We start from the raw sequence: 24,196 nt of genomic DNA on the forward strand, positions 1-24,196 counted from the left end.
TTAATTAAAACTAATGCTTCCCTATATTCATTTCCTGGGAGCAAGGAAACTCAATACAGTAGCAGGGAACAAATAGTCGAGATGCCCCTGACATTCCTCCTTAGTTTGAAACTCCCTTTTATCTCTCAAGTAACCCTGTATAACAAATGGGAAGGTTAACCATCACACATAGGAACTATATGTATTAGTTAGGGTTCTCCAGAAGGAACAGAATAAAATGTGTATACATACACAGTCATGCATCACTTAACAGTGGAGATACATTCTGAGGAAAGTGGCATTAGTCAATTTCATCATCATGCAAATACCATAGAATATATTTATACAAACCTAGATGGTATAGCCTATTGCTCGTAGGCTACAAACCTTTAGTGTGCTACTGTACTGAATACTGTAGGCAATTGTAACCCAGTAGTAAATACTTGTGCCTCTAAACATATCTAAATGTAAAAAGGGTACAAAAAAAATATGGTATAAAAATTTTTTCTAAATGGTACATCTGTATAGTGCGCTTACCATGAATAGAGCTTGCAGGACTGGAAGTTGCTTTGGGTAAGTCAGTGAGTGAGTGGTGAATGAATGTGAAGTCCTAGGACATTACTGTAGACTTTATAAATATTACACTTAAGCTATACTAAAGGTTTTTTTTAATTTTTAATTAACTGTAGCTCACTATAACTTTTTTACTTTATAAACTTTTTATTTTTTAAACTTTTTGCCTCCTTTGTAATAACACTTAGCTTAAAACGCAAATTGTACAGCTATACAGAAATATTTTCTTTTTTGATATCCTTATTCTACAAGCTTTTTTCTATTTTTAATTTTTTTCTTTTACTTTTCAAACTTTTTTGTTAAAAACTAGTATACAAACACACGCATTAGCCTAGGCTTACACAGGGTCAGGATCATCAGTATCACTGTCTTCCACCTCCACATTTTGTCCCACTGGTTGGTCTTTAGGGGTAACGACACACGTGGAGCTGTCATCTCTTGTGATAACAGTGCTTCTTCTGGAATACCTCCTGAAGGACCTGCCTCAGGATGTTTTACAGTTAACTTTTTAAAAAATTAAGTAGAAGGAGTACACTCTATAACAATAAAAAATGTAGATACATAACCAATAACAATAATTTATTCTCATCAAGTATTGTGCACTGTACATAATTGTATTTGTTATACTTATATGACTGGCAGCATAGTAAGTTTGTTTACGTCAACATCGTCACAAACACATGAGTAATGCATTCTACTACAATGTTAGGATGGCTATGACATCACTAGGCAGTGGCAAATTTTCAGCTCCATTATAATCTTATGTGACCACCATTATATATGCAGTCCATCGTTGACTGAAAATGTCATTATAAAGCTCATGACTATGTATAGAGAGAGATTTATTGTAAGGAATTGATTCACATGATTGTGGGGGCTGGCAAGTCCAAAATCTGCAGGGAAGGCTAGCAGACCGAAGACCCAGGGAAGAGTTAATAATGCAGCTTGAGTTTGGAGGTAGAATTCCATCTTTCTGGAGCAACCTCAGTCTTTTTCTATTAAGGCCTTCTACTGATTGGATGAGGCCCACCCACATTGTAGATGGTAATGTGCATTACTCAGAGTCTACTGATTTAAATGTTAATCTCATCTAAAAGAAACATACCTTCACAGCAACATCTAGACTGGTGTTTGATCAAATATCTAGATACTGTGGCCTGGTCATGTCCTTAAGATAAAATTTGTAGTGGCATTACAGGACAAAGAGTATGAATATTTTGGGGTTCTTCGTAAATATTTCCATTTTTCTTTAAAAAAGAGTTATTAAAGGTTGCCACAAATGGTATTCACATTGTGCACCATACAAGTTAGGTACATTCAAGGAGGAAGCTATTCACTTGGCAGATATATATACTGATTTAAATAAGAATGAGTGGTGGTCTTGCCTCCCTGGCCTAGCCCCACAACAGCAAGAGAGACCACCTTCATTCATAAATCACTACCCATATATTCAACATTTCCTTCTCTTTCCCAACCATACTAGGCTTCTCAGGGGACACCTCCCTCACCTATTTGCTGCTCTTGGAGGCCCAATGTTTGGTTACCTCCCACTGTGACCCTGATGAACTCATCTCACTGGAGGTGTCAGGTTATTGGCAGTGTATGTATTTCAGGATTTGGGATATGTGTGATCCACACATTTGAACATTCAGGTTGCTTCTCATGGGCTCTGTAAAGCCTCTTGGGGCAAAGTCAGGCAGGGCCACTGCAAGTAGTTGTTTAGTTTGTGCAGTAATATACTAACCTAACATTTATTTCATTTGAAGAAGGTGGGTGGGTACCTTTTCTTCTAAATTGCAAAGACACAATATAGACCAGCATAGCTCTGAAATTTTATCATTTTTTTCTTTGGTGGAATGGCTGTGTATATAAATTTTACCTTGACCTCAGTAAGTACAAAATATTTTATAATTTTTGCAATTTGCAACTTTAGGTATATATTTGTTTATATTTGTTTTTGTGATTGCTAATGTGGGTTGATATTAATGGCTTTTAGTTTGCTTTTTTAGCATTTCCCTCATTATCTCTTTATATCATTTTCCCATTGTTAAGATCTTGACCTTTTGCTCTTAAGTTAATATTCCAATATTGTAAAATGTTATGACATTTTCTTCAGACTGATATTGACTTTTCTCATTGCATTTGTTTACATTTTTATTCAAATTATTGATATATTTGTTATTTTATTCTCGTGCTTTAAAGGTAAAAAACAAAAAATGAGTTTATTGCTGACTTGATCTTTTATTTTCAGGGGTTTTTTTTTTTTTTTTTTTTTTTTTTTAGGATAAACTCTGGATCTGACATACCTGGGGTTCAGGTTATATATGACTCAATACCAATTTCTCTGAGGTTTATGGATGATTTAGGGAATGGAACTAGTGTCAGATAAGTTTATATATGTAGCTGAAGCTATTTTATATTGTCACTTTGTTCTTAGTTCAGTTTTTTTTTTTTTTTTTTTTTTAAACAGCCTCGCTTTGTTGCCCGGGCTAGAGTGAGTGCCGTGGCGTCAGCCTAGCTCACAGCAACCTCAAACTCCTGGGCTTAAGGGATCCTACTGCCTCAGCCTCCCGAGTAGCTGGGACTACAGGCATGCGCCACCATGCCCAGCTAATTTTTTCTATATGTATTTTTAGTTGGCCAGATAATTTCTTTCTATTTTTAGTAGAGATGGGGCCTCACTCTTGCTCAGGCTGGTCTCGAACTCCTGACCTTGAACGATCCACCCGCCTCGGCCTCCCAGAGTGCTAGGATTACAGGCGTGAGCCACCGCGCCCGGCCATTAGTTCAGTTTTTTTGTTGTTGTGTTTTGTTTTTTGAGACAGGGTCTCACTCTGTCACCCAGGCTGGAGTGTAGTGGCCTCATCATACCTCACTTCAACCTCAGACTTCTGAGCTCAGGCGATCCTCCTGCCTCAGCCTCTCAAGTAGCTGGCACTTAGTTCAGTTTTTATTTATATATATAGTTTTAATTGTATAGTTAACAATTAATTGTTCTGTTTTTCTCGTTATTCCTTTCATTGTTTCTTCTAGTTCAAAAGAATTGTTTTGGGGGATATTAATTGCAATTGAATTAAAATATGTAAATAAATTTGGACAATAAACATTTTTACTTTGCTTAGATTTGTTTATGTACAGGAACATTATTTGCGATATTTACAATTAAATTTTTTGCTTTCTTTTGTCAAGTTTTGTGTCCTTAGTTAATGGGATATTTTACATCAGTTCTTTGCAAAAACTGTTAAATACTTTGAAACTATAACAAAAAATGTATTGTTGTTGGGTATGAAGAGGCCAGTACTGCTAGGCTAGTATTTGCTTCTTTATATTCTTAAAGAAGTAAATAATAAAATAATAAAGAAGCAAATAACAAATAAGGTAAATAAACATAATAAACTATTTTTTTAAAGTCTGTAATTCAGGTATTATCAGTTTCTGTTGCCATTGTGATTTTTGTTCATTTTTTTAACAGTGTAATCAAAGTGGCATTCATTTTAACTGAATGTCCAAGTTAGTTGTATACTCATTTATATTTATGGCTTCAGAGAAACAGTCTAGGATTCAGAATTCTTTATTAGCAAGTATGTGCACATATACACACATGATGAAACACATGAGTCTCAGTCCTTTTTCTCACATGTAACCACAGAAGTAAATATTTTTTGAATAAATTTCTAAAATTATTAGTGGCTGCTGGAAGGTAAAGGGTTTTTCTTCAAGTATGGTATAAGGTAAGCAAAATTCTGAAGTTTCTTTCCTCTTCCAAAATTTTGACCCTTTGTTCAAACACTAATCTAGGTACTGCTCTAAAGGGATTTTGCAGATATAATTAAGGTTACTAATCAATTGACTTAAGATAAGGGAAGATTATCTCTACGTAGGCCTGATCTAATCACATAGGCCCTTAAAAGCAGAGAACTTTGTTCAGATTTGTCAGAAGAGGAGGAGAAGAGAGGATGTCAGGGAGATTTGAAGTATAAGGATTCAACATGCTATTGTTGGCTTTGAAAATGGAGGGGGCAGTGATCCAAAGAATATGAATGGCCTAGTCTAGAAGCTGAGAGTGACTTCCAGCAGATAGCCAGCAAGGAAACAGGGACCTCAGTACTACATCCACACAAATCTGAATTCTGCCAGCAACCTGAATGAGGCTAACATTCTCCTGATTCTCCTCCACATAGTCCCCAGAATAAGAGCCTACACCAGCTGCCATCTTGATTTCAGCTTTATTAAACCCTAGAGTACCAGCCAAACCTGCCCAGGCTTTCAACCTATACAATTAGGTATTGTTTTAAAGTTAAGTTTATGGTAGCTTGTTATACAGCAACAAAAAACTCATGCATATGGTGAACTTTTTTTCAAAATGAAGAACTACATTTATACTCTATATTTCCATAGTATATTTATCTCATCCATGGACAACTGTTGATGTATCCAAACTGCCATTTCCTTTTGTATTAGATATAGGAAGTATAATTGTTAAAAGCTCAGTCTGCTAAGTCAAGCTTTAATTTGATCCTGTCTGAAATCTCATACTAGCTGTATAACCTTTCGCATATTAACTTTCCCAAGCCTCAGTCTCCTCATCTATAAAATAAGAGTAATAATACCTACTCATAAGAACTTTACATTGCTGCTGCAGTGGCCATTGTCATTGTTACATAGTAATGATAATAACACAAAAAATGTTTTAAATAAGAGTAGGAATGTGAAGCAAGCCATGGCCAAGATCTTTTCACTTAATTCTTTATACCTCTCTCTGATATCGGTATATGGAGTTTCTGGGTTATCCTTCTGGTTTTTTCAGATGTTTTGCTTATAGATATCCTTGCCTTTCTTACGAAGTCTCTGTTCCCATATCTCTGATCTTGGAGTTTCTCAGAGAAGTTCTGTGAGGTAGTAATATGTTCTTGAAAAGGAAGTTTGTCAGCACAATATATCTGGGAAAACATTGAACTAAAAAAATAGTTTGTTAACTATACAGCTATCATAGGGTTACATTCTTTGTGTAGCTCTTGAAAAAGAAAATACATTTCTGCCATTCATTGACCTATTGACTAGAGTGCTTCTTGCAAGAGCATGAAATGCCCTTTGGGAAAAACTGTCTTTTCAAATATAAATCATTAATTCCATGAGCCAACACCTGTCTTCTCTTTTCCTTTTTAAAGCTTTTCAAGTATGGTAGTCAAAATTTTCTTCATCTACTTAGTGCAGATTATTTAGCCCATAAGTAACCTTTGATCATCACACTTAATCTCTTGCCAGTACATTTTTTGTTCTTTACTACTAAAATTGCAGAGGGGAAGTTATTGTCTGGCTGTTAACATTGCAATCAAAACCAATAATCTTTAACCTGTCAGAATTTCAGGGAGTTTTGATACATACAGAAATGAAATAAATAATATAAAAAGTACTAAGAATGAGTCACTAAGTAAATGAGAATAAGCCAAGTCTCATCCAGAGTCAGGAGTTTTTTATTTGAACTATTTTTTTTTCTGCTGTTCCTTAAAGAAATTACAGAGACAAAGGGACAGGTGAAACTAATGATTTTTATGTGATCCCAGGTATCTAGTAATAAATATTACCCACTAACTTGTCATCTATCAGCCCTAAAAGTTTATGGAAGAATTTCTCATGTGTATGACTGTCATGAATCCAAGGAGTGACAGTACTGTTTATGTGCTGACTCTCAAAATGCATTTCCTTTTTATTTTTTTTTCTTCAAAAAAGATAAGAGGTAGAAACCTATTATCTCCCTTCTCCTATTTCAAAGCAGCAGAGATGGTAAATAAGGCCTACATCATTGATTTAAAAGTATTTTAACCATAGAACCTTTTCTTCAGAGGAAACATTTTATGGAAGCCCACCATATGAAGCAAATACATTGCTATTCTAGTTGAAAGATCTGAAAGTTATAGCTTCCCACTGTCTCCCATTATCTGCCCTTGCTGGTCCTTGAACATACTCTAAAGAATACTTCCAGCTCTGTAGAGAGCACTTTGAAAAAAACACTACTGTAGACTACATATGTGGATAAATATTGCCAGGTTTTTCTTATGTAATAAGCAAAAAAATTTACAGCTCCCATTTAACATCTTGAGTAGTTTAAGATGCTGTTGTCGACATTGCTAACATGCCAGACAGAAAATTGTATAGGAAATAAAATCCTGCATTTCCTTATTCAACTACTTAACCAGCAGGGTAAGAATTGAGGGGGAGAGAGTAAAGAAATATGATCTCGTACTATAACTAGTTTGGAAAAGAGAACAAAAGATAATTATTGAGTTAAAAACAGCATAGGAAATTTAAGTAGAAAGTTATAATTTGAACAATTTACATCCTTATGTATACTGAGGTTTTCTCCTTAATCCTTTTCCACTGTGTAAAGGAAAAATTGTCAAATGAAATTAGAAGGACTATGAATTCTTAAGTTATATGAATATTTTTAAGTAATGCAGTTTTAAGATTCTCTGCATAAACTTGTCTAAAACTAAAAGTGAAAATTTACTGAGGAATATAAATGAACATTTTCAAGAGGCATTAAAATGTAGAGGCAGCATAACAGAAATAAACTTTTTAACCAAGCTTTGTTTTCCAATCAGCGTGTTTCATCGCTTTACAGAATATAAATGAAGAAAGGTAGAGCAGATATGCTGAAAATAGAAACCATTTTAACAGTCTTTTTGTTGTCTTTCATAGAGTCTTTTGCTCCTGACTAATCAGCCTCTGGACCTGTTATATAGATTTTCCTTATTATAACTGATTTTTTCAAATATTTGCTTTACCAACTTTCATGTAGGGTCAGACGTGTTTAGTAAATTCAGCCATTCTTTTTTGTTAGTTTGTTTTTTTCACTGAAGTACAACACATTTTTTATTTTGATAGTTTTAGAGGGTACAAGTATTTTTTGTTACATGGATGAATGTATAGTGGTGAAGTCTGGGCTTTTTAGTGTACCTGTCACCCAAATAGCATACATACATTGTACCCGATAGGTAATTTTTGATCCTTCATCCCTCTTACCACCTTCCCCTTTTCTTAGTTTTCAGTGTCCATTATTCCACTTTGTACGACCATATGTGCCCACCAATTTGCTCCCACTTATAAGTGAGAATGTGGTATTTGTTTTCCATTCCTGAGGTACTTTACTAAGGATAATGGCCTCTGGTTCCAACCAAATTGCTGCAAAAGATATTCTTTCATTATTTTTTATGGCTGAGTGGTACTCCATGGGTGTGTGTGTGTGTGTGTGTGTGTGTGTGTGTGTGTGTGTGAGTGTGTGTGTGTGTATAAGTATATATATACACAACATGTTTTCTTCATCCACTCAACAGTTGATGGGCACTTAGGTTGATTCCATATCCTTGCAATTGTGAATTGTGCTGCGATAAGAATTTTGGTACAGGTATTTGTTTAATATAATGACTTCTTTTCCTTTGGGGAAGTAGTGGGATTGCTGGATCAAATGGTAGGTCTGCTTTCAGTTCTTTGAGAAATCTCCATAATGTTTTCCATAGAGGTACTAATCTACATGCCACGAACATTGTATAAGCATTTCCTTTTCACTGTATCCATGCCAACATTCCTTATTTTTTGACTTTTTAATAATGGCCATTCTGACAGGCACAAGGTGATATCTTATTGTGTTTTAATTTGCATTTCTCTGATGATTAGTGATATTGAGTATTTTTTCATGTTGATTGGCCATTTGTATATCTTTTGGGAAAAAAACCTGTTCATGCCTTTTGCCCACTTTTTAATGGGGTTGTTATTTTTTTTCTTGTTGATTTGTTTGTGTTTGTAGATTCTGCATATTAGTCCTTTATCAGATGTATAGTTTGTGCATATTTTCTCCCATTCTGTATGTTGCCTATTTAATCTGTTGTACAGAAACTTTTTAGTTTAATTAGGTCCATTTATTTTAGTTGTTGCTGTATTTGCTTTTGAGGTGTTAGTTATACATTCTTTGCCTTGGCCTATGTCCAGAAGAGTATTTCCTACATTTTCTTTTAGAATTTTCATGGTTTCAGGTCTTGCATTTGAGTCTTTAATCCATCTTGAGTTAATTTTTTAATATGGTGAGAGACAGGGATCCAGTTTCATTCTACGGCCTGTGGCCATCCAATTTTCCCAGCACCATTTATTGAATAGGGTATTCTTTATCCAGTGTATGCTTTTGTCTGCTTTGTCAAAAATCAGTTGGTTACAGGTATATGGTTTTATTTCTGAGTTCTTTATTCTGTTCCGTTGATCTATGTGTCTAATTTGAAGTCAGATAATGTGATGTCTCCAGCTTTGTTCTTTTTGCTTAGGATTGCTTTGACTGTTTGGGCTCTTTTTTTATTCCATTTCTAATTTCTGGTTGTTTTTTTCTAATTCTGTGAAAAATGATGTTGGTATTTTGATAGGAATTGCATTGTATCTGTAAATCACTTTAGACAATATAGATATTTTAACAATATTGATTCTTTCAATCCATGAGCATGGGATATTTTTCCATTTATTTGTGTCATGTATGATTTCTTTCATCAGTGTTTTATAGTTCTTCTTATAGAGATCTTTCACCTCCTTGGTTAAGTATATTCCTAGGTATTTTATTTTCCTTGCAGCTTTTATAAATGCTATAGAGTTCTTGATTTGACTCTCAGCTTGACTGTTGTTAATATATGGAAATGCTACAGATTTGTGTACATTAATTTTGTAACCTAAAACTTTACTGCATTTGTTTATCAATTCTAGGAGTCTTTTGGAAAAGTCTTTAGGGTTTTCAGTATAAGATCATATCATTGGCAAACAGGGATAGTCTGACTTCCTCTTTTCTGATTTCTTTCTCTTGCCTGATTGCTCTGGCTAGGACTTCCAGTACTATATTAAATAGAACTGGTAAAAGTGGGCATCCTTGTCTTTTCCCAGTTCTTAGGGGGAATGCTTTCAACTTTTCCCCATTTAATATGATGTTGGCTGTGGGTTTGTCATATATGGCTTTTATAATTTGAGGTATATTCCACCTATGCTTAGTTTGTTGGGGATTTTATCATGAAGGGGTGGTGGATTTTATCAGATGCTTTTTCTGCATCTATTAAGATGATCATATGGTTTTTGTTTTTAATTCTGTTTCTAGGGTAAATCACATTTATTGATTTGCATATGTTGAACCATCCTTGCATCCCTGGGGTAAAAAAAAACCCAGTTGATCATGGTGAGTTATCTTTTTGATGTACTGTTGAATTCAGTTTGCTAGTATTTTGTTGAGGATTTTTGCATCAGTGTTCATGAGGGATATTAGTCTGTAGTTTGTGTTTTGCCCTTTCCTAGCTTTGGTATCTAAGTGATACTGGCTTCATAGAATGAGTTATGGAGGGTTCTCAGTAGGGTAGGTGCCATTTCTTTACAGGTTTGGTAGAATTTGATTGTGAATCCATCCGGTCTTACACTTGCTATTTGTTACTGGTCTGTCAGGAGTTTTGATTCTTCCTGATTCAAGCTTGGGAAGTTGTGTCTTTCCAAAAATTTATCCTTTTCATCTAGATTTTGTAGTTGTTTCCACAGTTGTCTTGGATGATATTTTGTATGTTTGTGGTATCAATTATAATGTCTCCTTTTTCATTTCTAACTGAGCTTATTTGAATCCTTTCTCTTCTATAAATTTCTATGACTCAGTCTTTTCAGAATCACATTTTGCATCTCAAAAAGTAGCTGTCAAATATAGCACTTACATACATAACAGCCTAGTATACATTTAGAAAAACATGCTCAAATGCCCCATTCAGAGTAGTCTCCAGAGAACACAAACACATGTTGCAATAGTGCTACCATAGACAACAAAATTGTTTGAAACTGTTTAATGAAGTTACTTATAATGCCTCTAGCACTTTCCTTTTAAATATTCTTAATGGTGGTACTTGTTTATTGTGGTGGGTTTGATGTTACTTTTTGGAGAAATGTCTCAGTAGAAAATCATAAGGTCTAGGTTCCTGTGAGAAGAGGGAAGAAGCATGAAAAGTGTAACCTGAGAGGGCTATCTGAGGGTTATATCTGTCTAGGAAGGGAAGTTGAAGAGTACATGTGGTAGAAAACTTCATGCAAAAGCCCCTGCATCTGAGGTAACAGTCTCTTTCTACTGTGGTTCCATGATGAAGAAACTGAGACCCAAAAAGGATATGTAAAATTTCCAAAGTCACATAGTAGTAATGTGTGGGTAAAGATAGAGTTCTGTTAATTTTCTGTCTATTAGAGCCTTTTTTTTACTGTACCAAACTTTTGATAATTATTTCTTTACTCCTTGTCCCCATCTATGATGTGTAGTTAACTCATTTAATCTTTATACAAACTATGAGAGAGGTGCTATTATTGTTCCCATTTCATAATAGTAACTGTCTTCTGTTTCTTTGTGAGGAAATTACCACCATATGCATATGTGTGTTTATTTGTGATTGTACAATTGGATTTACAAATCTTGGATAAATCATGAAAGAGTCATTTAAGGTATTTTCTTTTCTCTTTTTAAAAATTAACAAAGTTTTAAAGCAGTATTAAGGGCAGAAAGAACAAAAAAAGTGATATTGGGGAATTTAAAAAAAGAACTAAAATGTAGGGAAATCAGACTACATAATATTTCAAAAGGAACTTTATAATGAGTTTCAGAGATTCTGTGGAAAATCTACACCTACTGAGAAACATATACCTTTGCACTTAACTATGCTTTTTGACTGAAATGATAGTCACCCACCTCTACAATCCTTTTTATTCCCTATTCTCCCCTCCTCATTTCTCCTGGGAAAAGCCTACTTGTCCTGCAGGCCCCAGAATTCTGGGTTTCCCTTGTCTCCACCAGTGTTCTACTCTCCTAACATTTTATATACTCCTCTACTTAATGTAAGCATTGTATTGTTTACATGTGTCTCCTTCACTGAACTGAATTCCTTCAGTATCAAAATTCTTACTCAACTTTCTGTCTCAAGCTCTGAAAAAGGCTAACAGGTACAATTGGTATTCAATAAATGTTGTCAAATTATAAGTATGTATACATTTAAAGCTTTTTAAGAAAATGATACTAAAGGTACTTGAATTTTTGTTGGAGATTTGAAATACTTTTTAAATTTCAAATGAAAATAATGATTTCTAAACTGGGATTAAAAAGTTTTAATAGCTGTATATTTATAATAGTTATTTAATATAAGCTTCCATTTTTTTATTACTTTTCAGAATATATCCTTATTTCCGTTTTCAGCACTTGAGCTTCCAGGTTGACAGCTCCAATAGTTGTAGTAATATTTTACACATCAAAAATTAGAATGTATGATCTGACAAAGGCTTTTTGGTTTTGTTTTGGGGATTTTGTATTCTGTGAATGAAAGGTAATCTGAAATATTATTTGGATGCCAAGATACTGGCAATTGCAAGACGTTTAACTACAATGAGAAAGAGTAATTCAATTGGTACTATTTAGAAAAATCAAGATCCTATTGTATTGTTTGAGTATTTTTGTTAAGCGATTTGTTCTTACTTTGCTAAGGCAAATTTTTTGAAATCCACATATTTATTGACCACATTAATTACCATTTAACTCAAATAAAAGGAGTTTTTCTACTAAGTAAATTTGTAATATTTTTTGTTGAATTTTGAAGTATTGGTGCCAGAATTTAGTCTTTGTCAATGATTGTTGATGCCATATATAAAAATTATCCTCATGTGAAAGTAGTTCTTATAAGTTTGATTTTATTTTGGACTGTGTGATTACAAATCCCATAAGACCTTACCAAGGGAAATCTAAGAGACACCAGGATGCTCTACATGGCATTAATATAAAAGGATTGTTTTTCTCTTGCAGAAAAAATTTAAGCAGTGATTAAAATGGGAAAATTGGATAAATCAGTTTTAGTCATATCTATATTAGATGTTTTAACCATTTTGTTTGCAGAAAATTTCTACAATGCTCATTTTCAAAAAAGGATAGAAATGGCTTATTAAAAAGATACAATTTCTAAAATGGGAAAAACTACTGTGACTAAAGAAAAGAAAATATATGAATAATAATATGGAACCAGAGGTGAGATTAATATAAACAATACCTACAGAGGATTCTGGTATACTTATTATAAGTGAGCCACAAATTTTGCTCTTAATCACCATGAGTTCCCTAGAAGGGAAGTGCTCCATTCCTTCAAAATAATTCAGTTTGACATCCTTTATTATGTGACATGAACCTGTCCAGGTTTAGTTCATCTGACATTAAAAACCCTTTTTGGGGTCCATGAACAAGAAGAAAAACAACTTTGTTTTTGCCACTTCTAATTAAAATTTAGCATTTTCTTCTTTTATGAATTTAGACAGCAAAACTAGTATTGGTGACTTTGTCACTTACAGAAATTATAGGTATTTATGTATAATATTGTAGTTATTATGTATATATCCCAGAATATTATTATTATCACTACTTTGAAATTATGGTAATTAGATTCACTACTGGATCCACGTTATGATATTATAACTTTGTTTTCTCTTTTGATAATTGTATCTCAGGATAACTAGTTTCCTTTACAATTTGGTTTATTCATTTAAAAGCATTTTTGAAAAGGGATCTATTATTTCACCAGACTGCTAAAGGGGTTGATGGTCCAAATATATTTAAAAATCTTTGACTGAGAGGAAGAAAGTGCACATGGTTGTATGATGTAGTCTTCTTTCAGAACTCACATTCATTCAATAATTAGATCATTTGAATATTGCTTGCTGAAATTCAACAATTTTGATTTATAACTTTCTTGCAAGAAGTTCGTATTTGTTCAAAAACATTATTTAAGCAACAATGAACATGCATTTCCAGGTAGTTTTGCTTATCTTGTGTTATTTCACAATAAGCACTTCTGTGTAGTTTGTAGTGTTTTAATAATTTAATGAGGAATTGATTCTAAAGTTAGATTCCCATGTTATGTATAATATATTACACATATTAATGTGGAAGTAAAGTTTGTCAGTTAAAGATCACTTAAGATTGGCTCTCTAAGCCTTTTTTGATGATGAAATTTCAAAGTCATTTGATAGATTATTCGGAGTCTGTTTTTGCCCTTAGCATACCTTAATGTATGCACATAATGCAGTACTTTCATATCAATGAACAATGACAAAACAGTACTAGTATTTATGTAAGTATCCTTTTATAACTATTGACTATGTTGGCACAAACTGCTTTTATGCTGACCACTTAGACTAAGTTAATTTTATCTGTTTGTATATTCTGCTTTAAAAGTTAAATTAGAATATGACTAGCTGAATATTCTAACCAATCTCTCAAACTTAAAATGCTGGATAAGGCCAAAATCCAAATGATGGCAGGAAGCCAAAAACGTAAGCAGAGCACAAAGCTTCTTTTGTCTAGAGAGCATTTGTCCAAACTGGCAAACTTGAGCTTCAGCTTTTATACTCCCCTGATAGAGGTGAATCTCCAAAGAGCTACTTTCTCAATTTGGTGAATCAGGAATAAATCTATCCCATTCACCCAAAGCAGACAGATCCTGACAAGGTGAAACCACAGCAGACATCCCAAACACAAATTCATAGTCCAAATTCACATCACCAGAGTGGGTTCACAAAACTTCAAACCCTGAATTTATTTAGTTGAAAGTGCTCCTACATTGGTGGTACTCCAAGTTGCCTGATGCAAGCAAAGTGAATTCTTTCGCTGAAAGAATTTTCATAAAAAATTTTTTAAGAAAAATAAATAGCTCACAGTAAAAAATCATTACTAAGCAGGTATAGAAACAAGGTAACCTGACCTAAAATCAGCAGAAACAACAAGAACAGACTTAAAAAGGCTTTAGATATTATAATTATGAGTCACAGTTTATAAAATAAACCATTTTAAAGAAAGAAAAGAATTGCTTAAACATTTCTGCAGGGAATCAAAACTTTAAAGGCTAATTAGCCATTTGGAAAGCCAAAATTAAAATAATTAAAATTTAAAACTCAGCATATGGAATAAGCTGAAGAGGAAATTATTGAACTAGGAGACATTATTATCCAGAATGCTGCACACAGACAATAAAAAGTAATATACAAAAAATAAAATGGTTGAAGACAGAAGATAGAATGAGGTCTAAATGACATCTTATTGGAGTTATAAAAGAAGAGAGAATAAGAGAACAAAACCTTACTGAAAGAAATTCTAAAGATATAGTTTAGGCAGAAGGAAAATGATCCCAGATAGAAAGTCTGAGATGAAAGAAGGAATAAAGAACCAAAAATAATGGTAAATATGTTGGTAAATTTAAACTGACATACAACAGTAGTAATAATATCTTGAGAGGACACAAGATAGAATTAAAATATACAAAAAGACTAAGTTGTGTGGTTAACAGAATTTTAAGTATTCTCAAGCTTTTATATGGCCTAGGTGAAGACTAAGATCATTCAGTAATTAAGTATTTTACATTTTCCCACTGTAACCACTAAAAGAGTAGAAACAATGTAAAATGTTCAAATTAACAAAATGAAAAAACATGAAATTATTAAAATTTAAAATAGAAAAATCAGAAACCACTGCTTAACTTCAACTACACAATACATTCACCTAGGGAGCTTTTAAAAATTCTAATGCCCAGACTCCATCCTACCCCAATTAAATCAGAATCTCTGGGTGATTTTAAATCTCCTAGATGATGCTAAAGGAAAGTATGGAGTGTGAGAAACATAGAACAGTTGGAGCAGATAGAAAGTACAAAAAGCAATATACTAGATATAAATTAAAATGTCAGTAAATTACATTAAAAGTAAATTATCAAAATACTCCAATTAAAAGGCAGATTATCAGACTGGACTTCAATTTATGTTCTTGTGAGAGACATGTCCCAAACATAAGGCTTTATAATAAATGTCATTGCTAGACATAAAGGAGACATTTTTCATAATGATGAAAGGTGTGATTTCATAGGAAAATAATAATTTTTAATTTGTGCCTAATATACCATGCATATATATGAAGCAAATGTTGAATAAATAAATGAAATTTATTATTTCTCATATATATAGTGAAAATTGACAGACAAATCTACAGTTGTTTTGAGAGATGTTTTTCCAATGCTATAATTTGATAAATTTCAAATCTCTAGGAAAATTATAAGAGAAGTACAACTATTACCATTATGTTCATTACCTAAGATTCACTAAGTTAATATTTTGCAACATTTGCTTTCTATCCCCTGATGTATATATGTGTAGATACGTATTTTTCTTTTTTTTTTCCTGAACCATTTGACAGTTACTTAAAGATGTCATGAAACTTCACCCCTTAAATAGTATGTATCACCAAAGATTAAGGATGTTTGCCTACATAGCCACAATACAGTGTTAACACACTTAGAAAATTTAACACATTGATACAGTATAATTATGTAATATACTATTCATAATCGAATTTTCCAGATTGTCATAGAATGTTCTTTATAACTGTGGGCTGGTTGTTTGATCTAAGATCCATCAAAGGTTACATCTGGTATTTAGCTGAATATCTCTCAGGCTGCATTAATCTAAAAAAGTCCCTGTGATTCACATTAAACATTTCTGGTGAGCATACTATGTAGGTGATACTGTTGTTCACAGTACATCATTAAGGGGCATTTGTCCCATTATCAGTGATGTTAAGTTTGATCTTTTGACTAAGGACGTTGTTCACCAGATTTTGCCATTGTAAAAGTAGTCTATGGAGCTATATACAAAGACCAAGTGAAGTTTCTGTTTTCACCAATGGCTTTAGCATCCATTAATGGTCTCACCTAAATCAAGTTGTTTTTATTACAATGGTTGCAAAATGGTGATTTTTCTGTTTCTATCGTAAATATATATTGGTTGGCATTCTTCTGTAAAGAAGAGCTTTCTCTTATCTCCCTTTCTAATTTTTTAAGCACCTATGGACTCAGATTTTTTAAATTAAATATGTTATAGTTCATTATTCTTATCATTATAATAGTGAAATCATCCCAAAATAGGCCAATGGAAGCTACTGTAAGTTAATTCCTATTACCTTTCTATATGTCTCCATTAGTTTTAGAGTAATACCTTACTGTCTTATACAATAAGGTCATCCAGGCTCACCTGTATTTTCTCTGCTTCAACCCTGGAATAAGCCGTTCCTTGAAGTACAGATTCCTTTTACTGAGAGAATAGTATTTAGACACCACATTCTGGGTAATTAAGTATGCTTCTACATCCTCTAATATGAAACCTCTAATTCCTATCCATCACTATAGGATTCTTTCCCTCCCTTCCCCCATTCTGAATTTGTGTCTCCCAAGAACTGTAGTTCATTTGCCCAGCCCTTCAATATGCACAAAATATATAATTTCAAAATGTCTGAGCCAGTATAACAACAACAAATTCAGGATTTCTTTGTAGTTCTTATTTATCCTTGGAATATTACCCATTGAGATTATTATAGTCAGAATAACTTGCTTGGAAGTTATTGAATTAATGTTTTTCCTTCTGTGTTGTTCATTAGTTTCTCCTTTTATTGTGTTGTGCTTTTTCCCCATCCTAGTGATTTTATGTTTTGAATATGTAAAATATTAACAACTTTCAAAAGTCAAAGCTACAAGGAAAGGTGTGCTCAGACAGTCCCATTCCTTATTTAAAGGATTCACTTTGATTCTAAATCTTCTGAGGTTTTATGAGTTTCTGGTTTATCTTTCCATGGTTTCTTTTTAAAAAGCTAAACATACATATGGAAGTAACAAAATCTCTTCAAATCAGTTTACAGAGATCATTCTTACTCCATTTTTTTAAATATTGGAAGTTTTTTTGTTGTTGTTTTCGTTTTTTGAGACAGAGTCTCACTCTGTTGCCCGGGCTAGAGTGCCGTGGCATCAGCCTAGCTCACAGCAACCTCAAACTCCTGGGCTCGAGCAATCCTCCTGCCTCAGCCTCCCGAGTACCTGGGACTACAGGCATGTACCACCATGCCCGGCTAATTTTTTATATATATATATATATATATATATATATATATATATATATATATATATATGTTTTTAGCTGTCCGTATAATTTCTTTCTCTATTTTTAGTAGAGACGGGGGGGTCTCACTCTTGCTCAGACTGGTCTCGAACTCCTGAGCTCAAACAATCTGCCCGCCTCGGCCTCCCAGAGTGCTAGGATTACAGGTGTGAGCCACCACGCCCGGCCGTAAATATTGGAAGATTTTTAACAAAATTTTCTCAATGATTGAGAAAAGAGCATTCAAAAAGTAGGTAAGAGACCATTGTTTTAAGTGAAGTATTGCAAGAATGGAAAAACAAATACCACGTGTACTTAATACTAAACTGGAACTAAGTGATCAACACTTATGTGCACATATGGAAGTAAAACTCAATGGAAATCAAGTAGGTGCGATGGGTAAATTCACACCTGACAGGTACAGTGCACACTATCTGGGTGAAGGGCACACTTATAACTTTGACTTAAACTGTACAAAAGCAAATTATATAACCAAAATGTGTGTACCCCTGTAGTATTCTGAAATTTAAAAATCTGTATATAAAAAAAGTAGGTAAAACTATATATAGTATTTGAACAACATGATTAACAAACCTGCCCACTCATGAACATAGATGCAAAAAATCCACACCTGATGGGTATGGAGGGCACACTTATAACTTTGACTTAAACTGTACAAAAACAAATTTTATAAGACCATATAGAGAGAGAGTATTTGACCAACATGATATAAACAAACCTGCCCACTTATGAACATAGATGCAAAGATCCTAACAATATACATACAGTCGATCTCACTCACAGATTCCGTATCTGTGAATTCACCTACTTAGTAAAATTTATTTGCAACCCCAAAATCAGTACTTGTGGCATTTTCACAGTCATTCATGGACACGTACTGTGTGGCAAAAAATTTGAGTCACATACCTTTCCAGCTGACATTGAACAAGGTGAGTTCTGCCTTCTTGTCTCAGCTCTCATACATAAACATATGTCCTTTTCACAGTTTGTTTGGTGTCATATTTTTTGCATTTTTGTGCTTTTTGTCAATGATTTTGCTTTTAAAATGGCCCCCAAGCATGGTGTTGAGTTTAGTGTTCCCAAGCACAAGAAGGCTATGTTGTACATAGAAAAGACATGTGTTATATAAGCTTCCTTCAGACATGAGTTCAGTGTTAATACACCAACAGTGTACATTATATAAAGTGTCTTTGAACAGAAACACACATAAATCCAGAGTATGTATTGAAAATGTTTGTGACCAGAGGCCTAACTGTATTTTCCCTAGGAGCCATGGTTCAGTATTCACTAATTCAACATTCATTATGGAACTTTATGGAACATAACTACCACAAATAGCAAAAAAATGACTATACATACATGTAAATCCTTCAAATTAGGAAAAGGATAATATATCAAAACCAAATTAAATTCTTCCAAGAATGCAAGCTTGATCTAACACTATAAAATTAATGTACTCTACCACATAAACAGATTAAAGTCATATCTGCACAGATACATAGAATGCATTTGATAAAATGCAACATGGATTTGGGTTAAAACTAAAAAAACCCTAGCTAAGCATAAAAGAAATTTCTTCAACTTTATCAAAGATAGTATGCAAATCCTACAGCCATCATTATATTTAATGGTGAAACACTAGAGTGTTCCCTCTAAGATTGGGTTAGTGGTGCCCACTTCTGCTTAGCACTGTATTAGAAGTCATGGGCAGAGCAGTGAGGGGGGAAATGGATATGTAGGTAGGTGGATAGATAGATAGGAAAGGGAGAAATACAAATGTCATTTTTCACAGATTACTTATGTACCTAGACTAGAATATCCAAAATAATATGCAGGTAAGCAATTAAGGTCAAGGAATTCAATAAAGTTACTACATACAAAAAATGTAGGTAGCAGTCTCCCCGTATTCTCAGGAGATACTTGCCAAGACCTCCAGTGGATGCCTGAAACTGCGGACATTATTGAACCTTATATGTACTGTTTTTTTCCATATATACATACTCATGATAAAGTTTAATTTATAAATTTGACACCATAAAAAATAATAGCACAATTATGTGAATGTGGTCTCTTGCTCAAAATATACTATACTCACCCTTCTTCTTGTGATGATATGAAATGATGACATAACTATGTGATGAGATGAAGTGAGGTGAATGATGTAGGCATTGTGACCTGATATTATTAGGCTACTATTGACCATACAGCAGGAGGAGGATCACCTGCTTTTGGTAATCCTGGATCATCAAGCCATGCTTGTGTTGGTGGTTGGATGTCAGGAGCAGAAAATGTTGATGACTAATGGGCGGTTGGTTTATACAGTGTGAGTATGTTGGACAAAGGGATAATTCATGTCCTGGGCAGGACAGCATGCAATTTTATCACACTACTCAGAACGTTGCACAATTTAAAACTTAAGAATTGGTTATTTCTGGAATTTTCCATTGAATATTTTCAGATCGTGGTTGACCAAAGGTAACTGAAACCATAGAATGTGAAACTGGACATAAGGGGGGACTACTGTATCCAAAAATCAATTGAATTTCTGTAAATAATGATAAAAAATGAAATTTAAAAAATACTAGTAAAGATTAGCCATGGGGAAAAAGATAACATTAGTAATAGCATCAAAAATTATGAGATACCAAGGAATATAAACCCAACAAAAGATATGTGAGACCTTTTTAGAGAAAATAATAATATTTGGAGACAAAAAACCTAAAGAAATGGATAACTATTCTGTGTCCATGGATTTAAAGACTCAATATTATAAAGATGTTAATTCTCCCAAATGATCTTTACCCTTAATGCCACACTAATCAAAGTCCTAATGGGATGTATTGTTTAAGTGTAGTACTACACAGCAATGAAAGTGAGTTATAGAAGCACAGACAACTCTCATAAACATAATATTAAATGGAAGAAGTAAGTCACAAGAGCATAAGTGTAGTGTGAAACATAATACTATATTATGTAAGTATTCAGTTATAGGTAGTTAAGACTGTAAAAGGAAATCAAGGGAATGGCTATCCTTAAAATAAGGGTAGTGGCTGCCATTATGAAAAGGTGTGGGTGATATCAACAGGAATAGTCAATGCCCAGGTGCAGGCATTGGTTTATTGCCCTGGGTGGTAATTACATGGATGTTCACTGTGTGATTATTCTTTAAACTGAACATCTATTCATGTTTTATGCAAATTAAAAAATTAAGGAGCTGAACCAAAGAATTTTTAATGGACTCAGTGCATTACTGAAAATTGATCAGTTATTAAGCTAATCCATGATATGGTTAAGTTATTGGTGATCATAATGTTGAATTAACTTGACTGATTTGAAATACTTCATCCAGATATAAAATTCAATTTGTAAGATACATATATTTTTTAAATACTATCAGAAATTTGTTGCTACTCAGTTTACTAGAATCTATGCTATAGGATTTAGTGTGAGGTAAATTTCTGCTTTTACCATACTCAGGAATATCACAAAAATTTCATCTGTAACATGATAATAGCGGGCAATAGTATTTACCACTTTTTTTAAGTGTAGGTACTAGTATATTATACCCATATTACACATTCCGGGACAGAATCAGGTTTTGATCTTAGTCTCTCTGATACTGGAACACTTGTTCTTAACCATAGCCCAAGTAAGGATTAGAATGACTATCGTAGGTATATATAGTATTATATATCATTATAGATTCTTATTTTTTACTCTCTTTTGTGAGAGTAGAGTGTGGAGTATTCTAGAGACTACATAGCATGTAATATTGCAACAGCCTGAATCCAAAAGCGAGCATTAGAATTTGTTGTTCTATTAAGCTAGACATTAAAGAGATCTAAATATATATATAAAACAAAGCCTCCCTTTTTACCTTTTATGTTTGCTATTTTTTATCTAAAAGTTATTTCTGTAACATACTGTAGGTTTAGTGTTTTATAAATGAATAAATATTTTAACACTTTTCTATTTAAACCATATAAATGAAAGCTCTTAGGGGCTTTTAATAATTTTTAAATGTTTAAAGGGATCACAAGACCAAAAAGTTAAAGAACCAATAATGTACATAATTTTTTATTCTCAAATATTTGAATTTTTTCAGTTTGCCTTTTATAATACGAAATATCTGTTTTTAGGTTGCTACAAGCCTCAGGAAAGATCAGATTACTTGATGTTGGCAGCTGCTTTAACCCCTTTCTGAAGTTTGAAGAATTTCTAACTGTTGGCATAGACATCGTACCTGCTGTAGAGGTATGCGTAGTTTTATTTGTTTTCAGACTTGAATATTTTAAATGTATATTTGCCAAGGAAAATCACTGTCTTTGCATTCCTAAAATAGCAAATATATTTCCTGTGCACCAGTTATTTCTGTTCAAAACTAAATATATATCTTGTGAAAATTTGAGCATTTAGTTAACCAATATTGATGTGACCAGTACCATATTTGTCTTTGTTTTCTTTGTTTTGTTCCTTGTTTATCATCTAAATAGCCGTCATCTTTTAGAACTACACTATAGTGAAATCATTGCAGTCAAGAAACTTTAGTAGATTACAAAGATTTCCACATAGCTGCAGTGTTTGGGCTTTGTGTTTTATTTGGTTTATTGGTTTTTAGTGGATCTCTGTCTGAAATATACTGTGTAGTAGAGCCATTGTGGAATGGTAGAAAGAAGCAAGGACTTTGGAGTCAGCCAAAACTTTATTAAATCCAGCTTATTTTTACTTGAGAAGGTGAAACTACTTAACTTTATATAAACGATTTCCTCTACCTTTACAAAAGTCATGAGAATAAGCATCCAACTAACACTTGGCGTGGTACATTATAGGTCGATATCTATAAATGATAGATACTATCCTTCCATTTGAGAACATTCCAGTGAGTCAGTTATTGTGACACTGTCACTTCAATTCAATGAAACAGGATCACCTTTTTATAAGCTTAAATTTTCTTTTATCTTATATGATGCCAGGAGTTTATGTTAAAGGTATGTTTTGAAGGTAGATGACTTTAGGTGGGCACATTTCTTATCAGAAAAAATTAGATATTTTTTTCTGCATAAGATAACATGTAATGTTTGCCATTTACTCTTGCTATAACTGAAGATACAAAAGAAATTTACAAATTGCATTTTTAATGTTATAAAGAGAATGTGGGTTAACATATAACCTAGAAGAGTACCTGGTATATTAAGTACTATTTTAATAAAAGAATGGAATCTTGCTTTCAACTTGGGTTTAAATCTCTTCATCACCTTCTAGACTCTGATCCTCAGTTTTCTCATTTGTCTGCTACAAAATACTATGAACAACTTTATGCCAATAAATTCCACAACTTAAGTGGACAAATTCCTTGAAAGACACATAGCACCAAAGCTCATTCATGAAGAAATAGAGAAGATGAATGAATGATTTCTATTTAAAGATATTTGAATTGGCAGTTCCACAAAGAAAATCCCAGGTACAGATGGCTTCACTGTTAAAACCTACAAATAGTTAAGGAAGAAAAAATAACAATTACATATATGCTGTTCTATAATAGTGGAATGGCTAGAATACTGTTTCTGAACTCATTCTGAAAGGCCATTTCCCTGGTATAAAAACCAGACAAAGACATTACAAAACAAGAAAACTACAGAGCAATATCCCTCATGAACATAAGATGTTCTATACAAAATTTTAGCAAATTGAATCTAACAATGTCATTTAAAACGATAATACATCATGGCCAAGTTGGGTTTGATGTTCAAAAAATAATCAATCTATTCACTATGTTAACTCGCCAAAAAGAAAAAGCCATGTGATCATTTCAGTACGCACAGAAAAAGCATTTGATAAAATACAACATCCTTTCCTGATAAAAAACTCTCAGGAGAAATTAAAGGGAATTTCTTCAACCTGATAAAGAGTATATGAAAAACTTCCAGCTAACATGATACTTAATGGTGAAAGAAAAATGCTTTCCATGAAAACTAGAATAAGGATGTCTACGCTCACCACTTCAATTCAGCATTGTACTAGATTTCTAGCCAATTCGGTAAAGCAAGAAAAAAGCAATAAAAGGCATCCAGAGAAGTAAAACTTTTATCTATAGGTAACACTGCTCTTCTATTATTCCATGGACTTTACAAAGAAGCTACTAGAACTGAGTTTAGCAAGGTTGCAAGCATAAGATCAATATAAAAATCAATTAATATATACTACAGCAATCAATCAGAAATTAAAATTAAAAACAGTACCATTTACAAAAGCATCAAAAACATACAATATTTCATGTATGAAATATATATCATAAATCTGACAAAAGTAGAAAATCTGCTGAAAAAACCACAAATTGAGAGAAATTAAAGGTGATTTAAATAAATGGAGACATATACCATGTTTATTGGTAGGGAGACTCTATATTGTTAATATGTCAATTTTCCCCTAAATTGATACACAGAGTCAATGCAATCCTGATCAAAATCCTAGCAGGCTTTTTTGTAAAAATTCGAAAACTCAATTTTTTTGAAATTTTGGAAAAGGTCAGTGTTGGAGAAGTAACACTACCTGATTTTAACATTGAATATAAAGCTACAGTGTGATATTGATGTCAGGATTATCAATGAAATAATAGAAGATCCACAAATAGGCCCAA

The 24,196-nt window shown here is 33.2% G+C and overlaps 1 protein-coding gene and 1 long non-coding RNA gene across 2 annotated transcripts in view; one reads left to right on the forward strand and one right to left on the reverse strand.

Moving 5' to 3' along the window:
* Positions 1 to 24,196, forward strand: part of BMT2 (base methyltransferase of 25S rRNA 2 homolog) — an 80,289-nt gene that overhangs the window by 50,968 nt on the left and 5,125 nt on the right. Inside the window, exon 4 of the mRNA XM_045565167.1 lies at positions 21,699 to 21,813. Coding sequence (XP_045421123.1) covers positions 21,699 to 21,813 — 115 coding nt within the window. The remainder of the gene's footprint in view (positions 1 to 21,698; positions 21,814 to 24,196) is intronic.
* The window catches only part of LOC123647592, a 197,872-nt gene continuing 196,675 nt past the window's right edge, over positions 23,000 to 24,196 (reverse strand). The window contains exon 4 of the long non-coding RNA XR_006738290.1: positions 23,000 to 23,045. This is a non-coding gene — a long non-coding RNA (uncharacterized LOC123647592). The remainder of the gene's footprint in view (positions 23,046 to 24,196) is intronic.

This window comes from Lemur catta, chromosome 11 (genome assembly GCF_020740605.2).
Source record: "Lemur catta isolate mLemCat1 chromosome 11, mLemCat1.pri, whole genome shotgun sequence".
NCBI classification, from domain to species: domain Eukaryota; kingdom Metazoa; phylum Chordata; class Mammalia; order Primates; family Lemuridae; genus Lemur; species Lemur catta.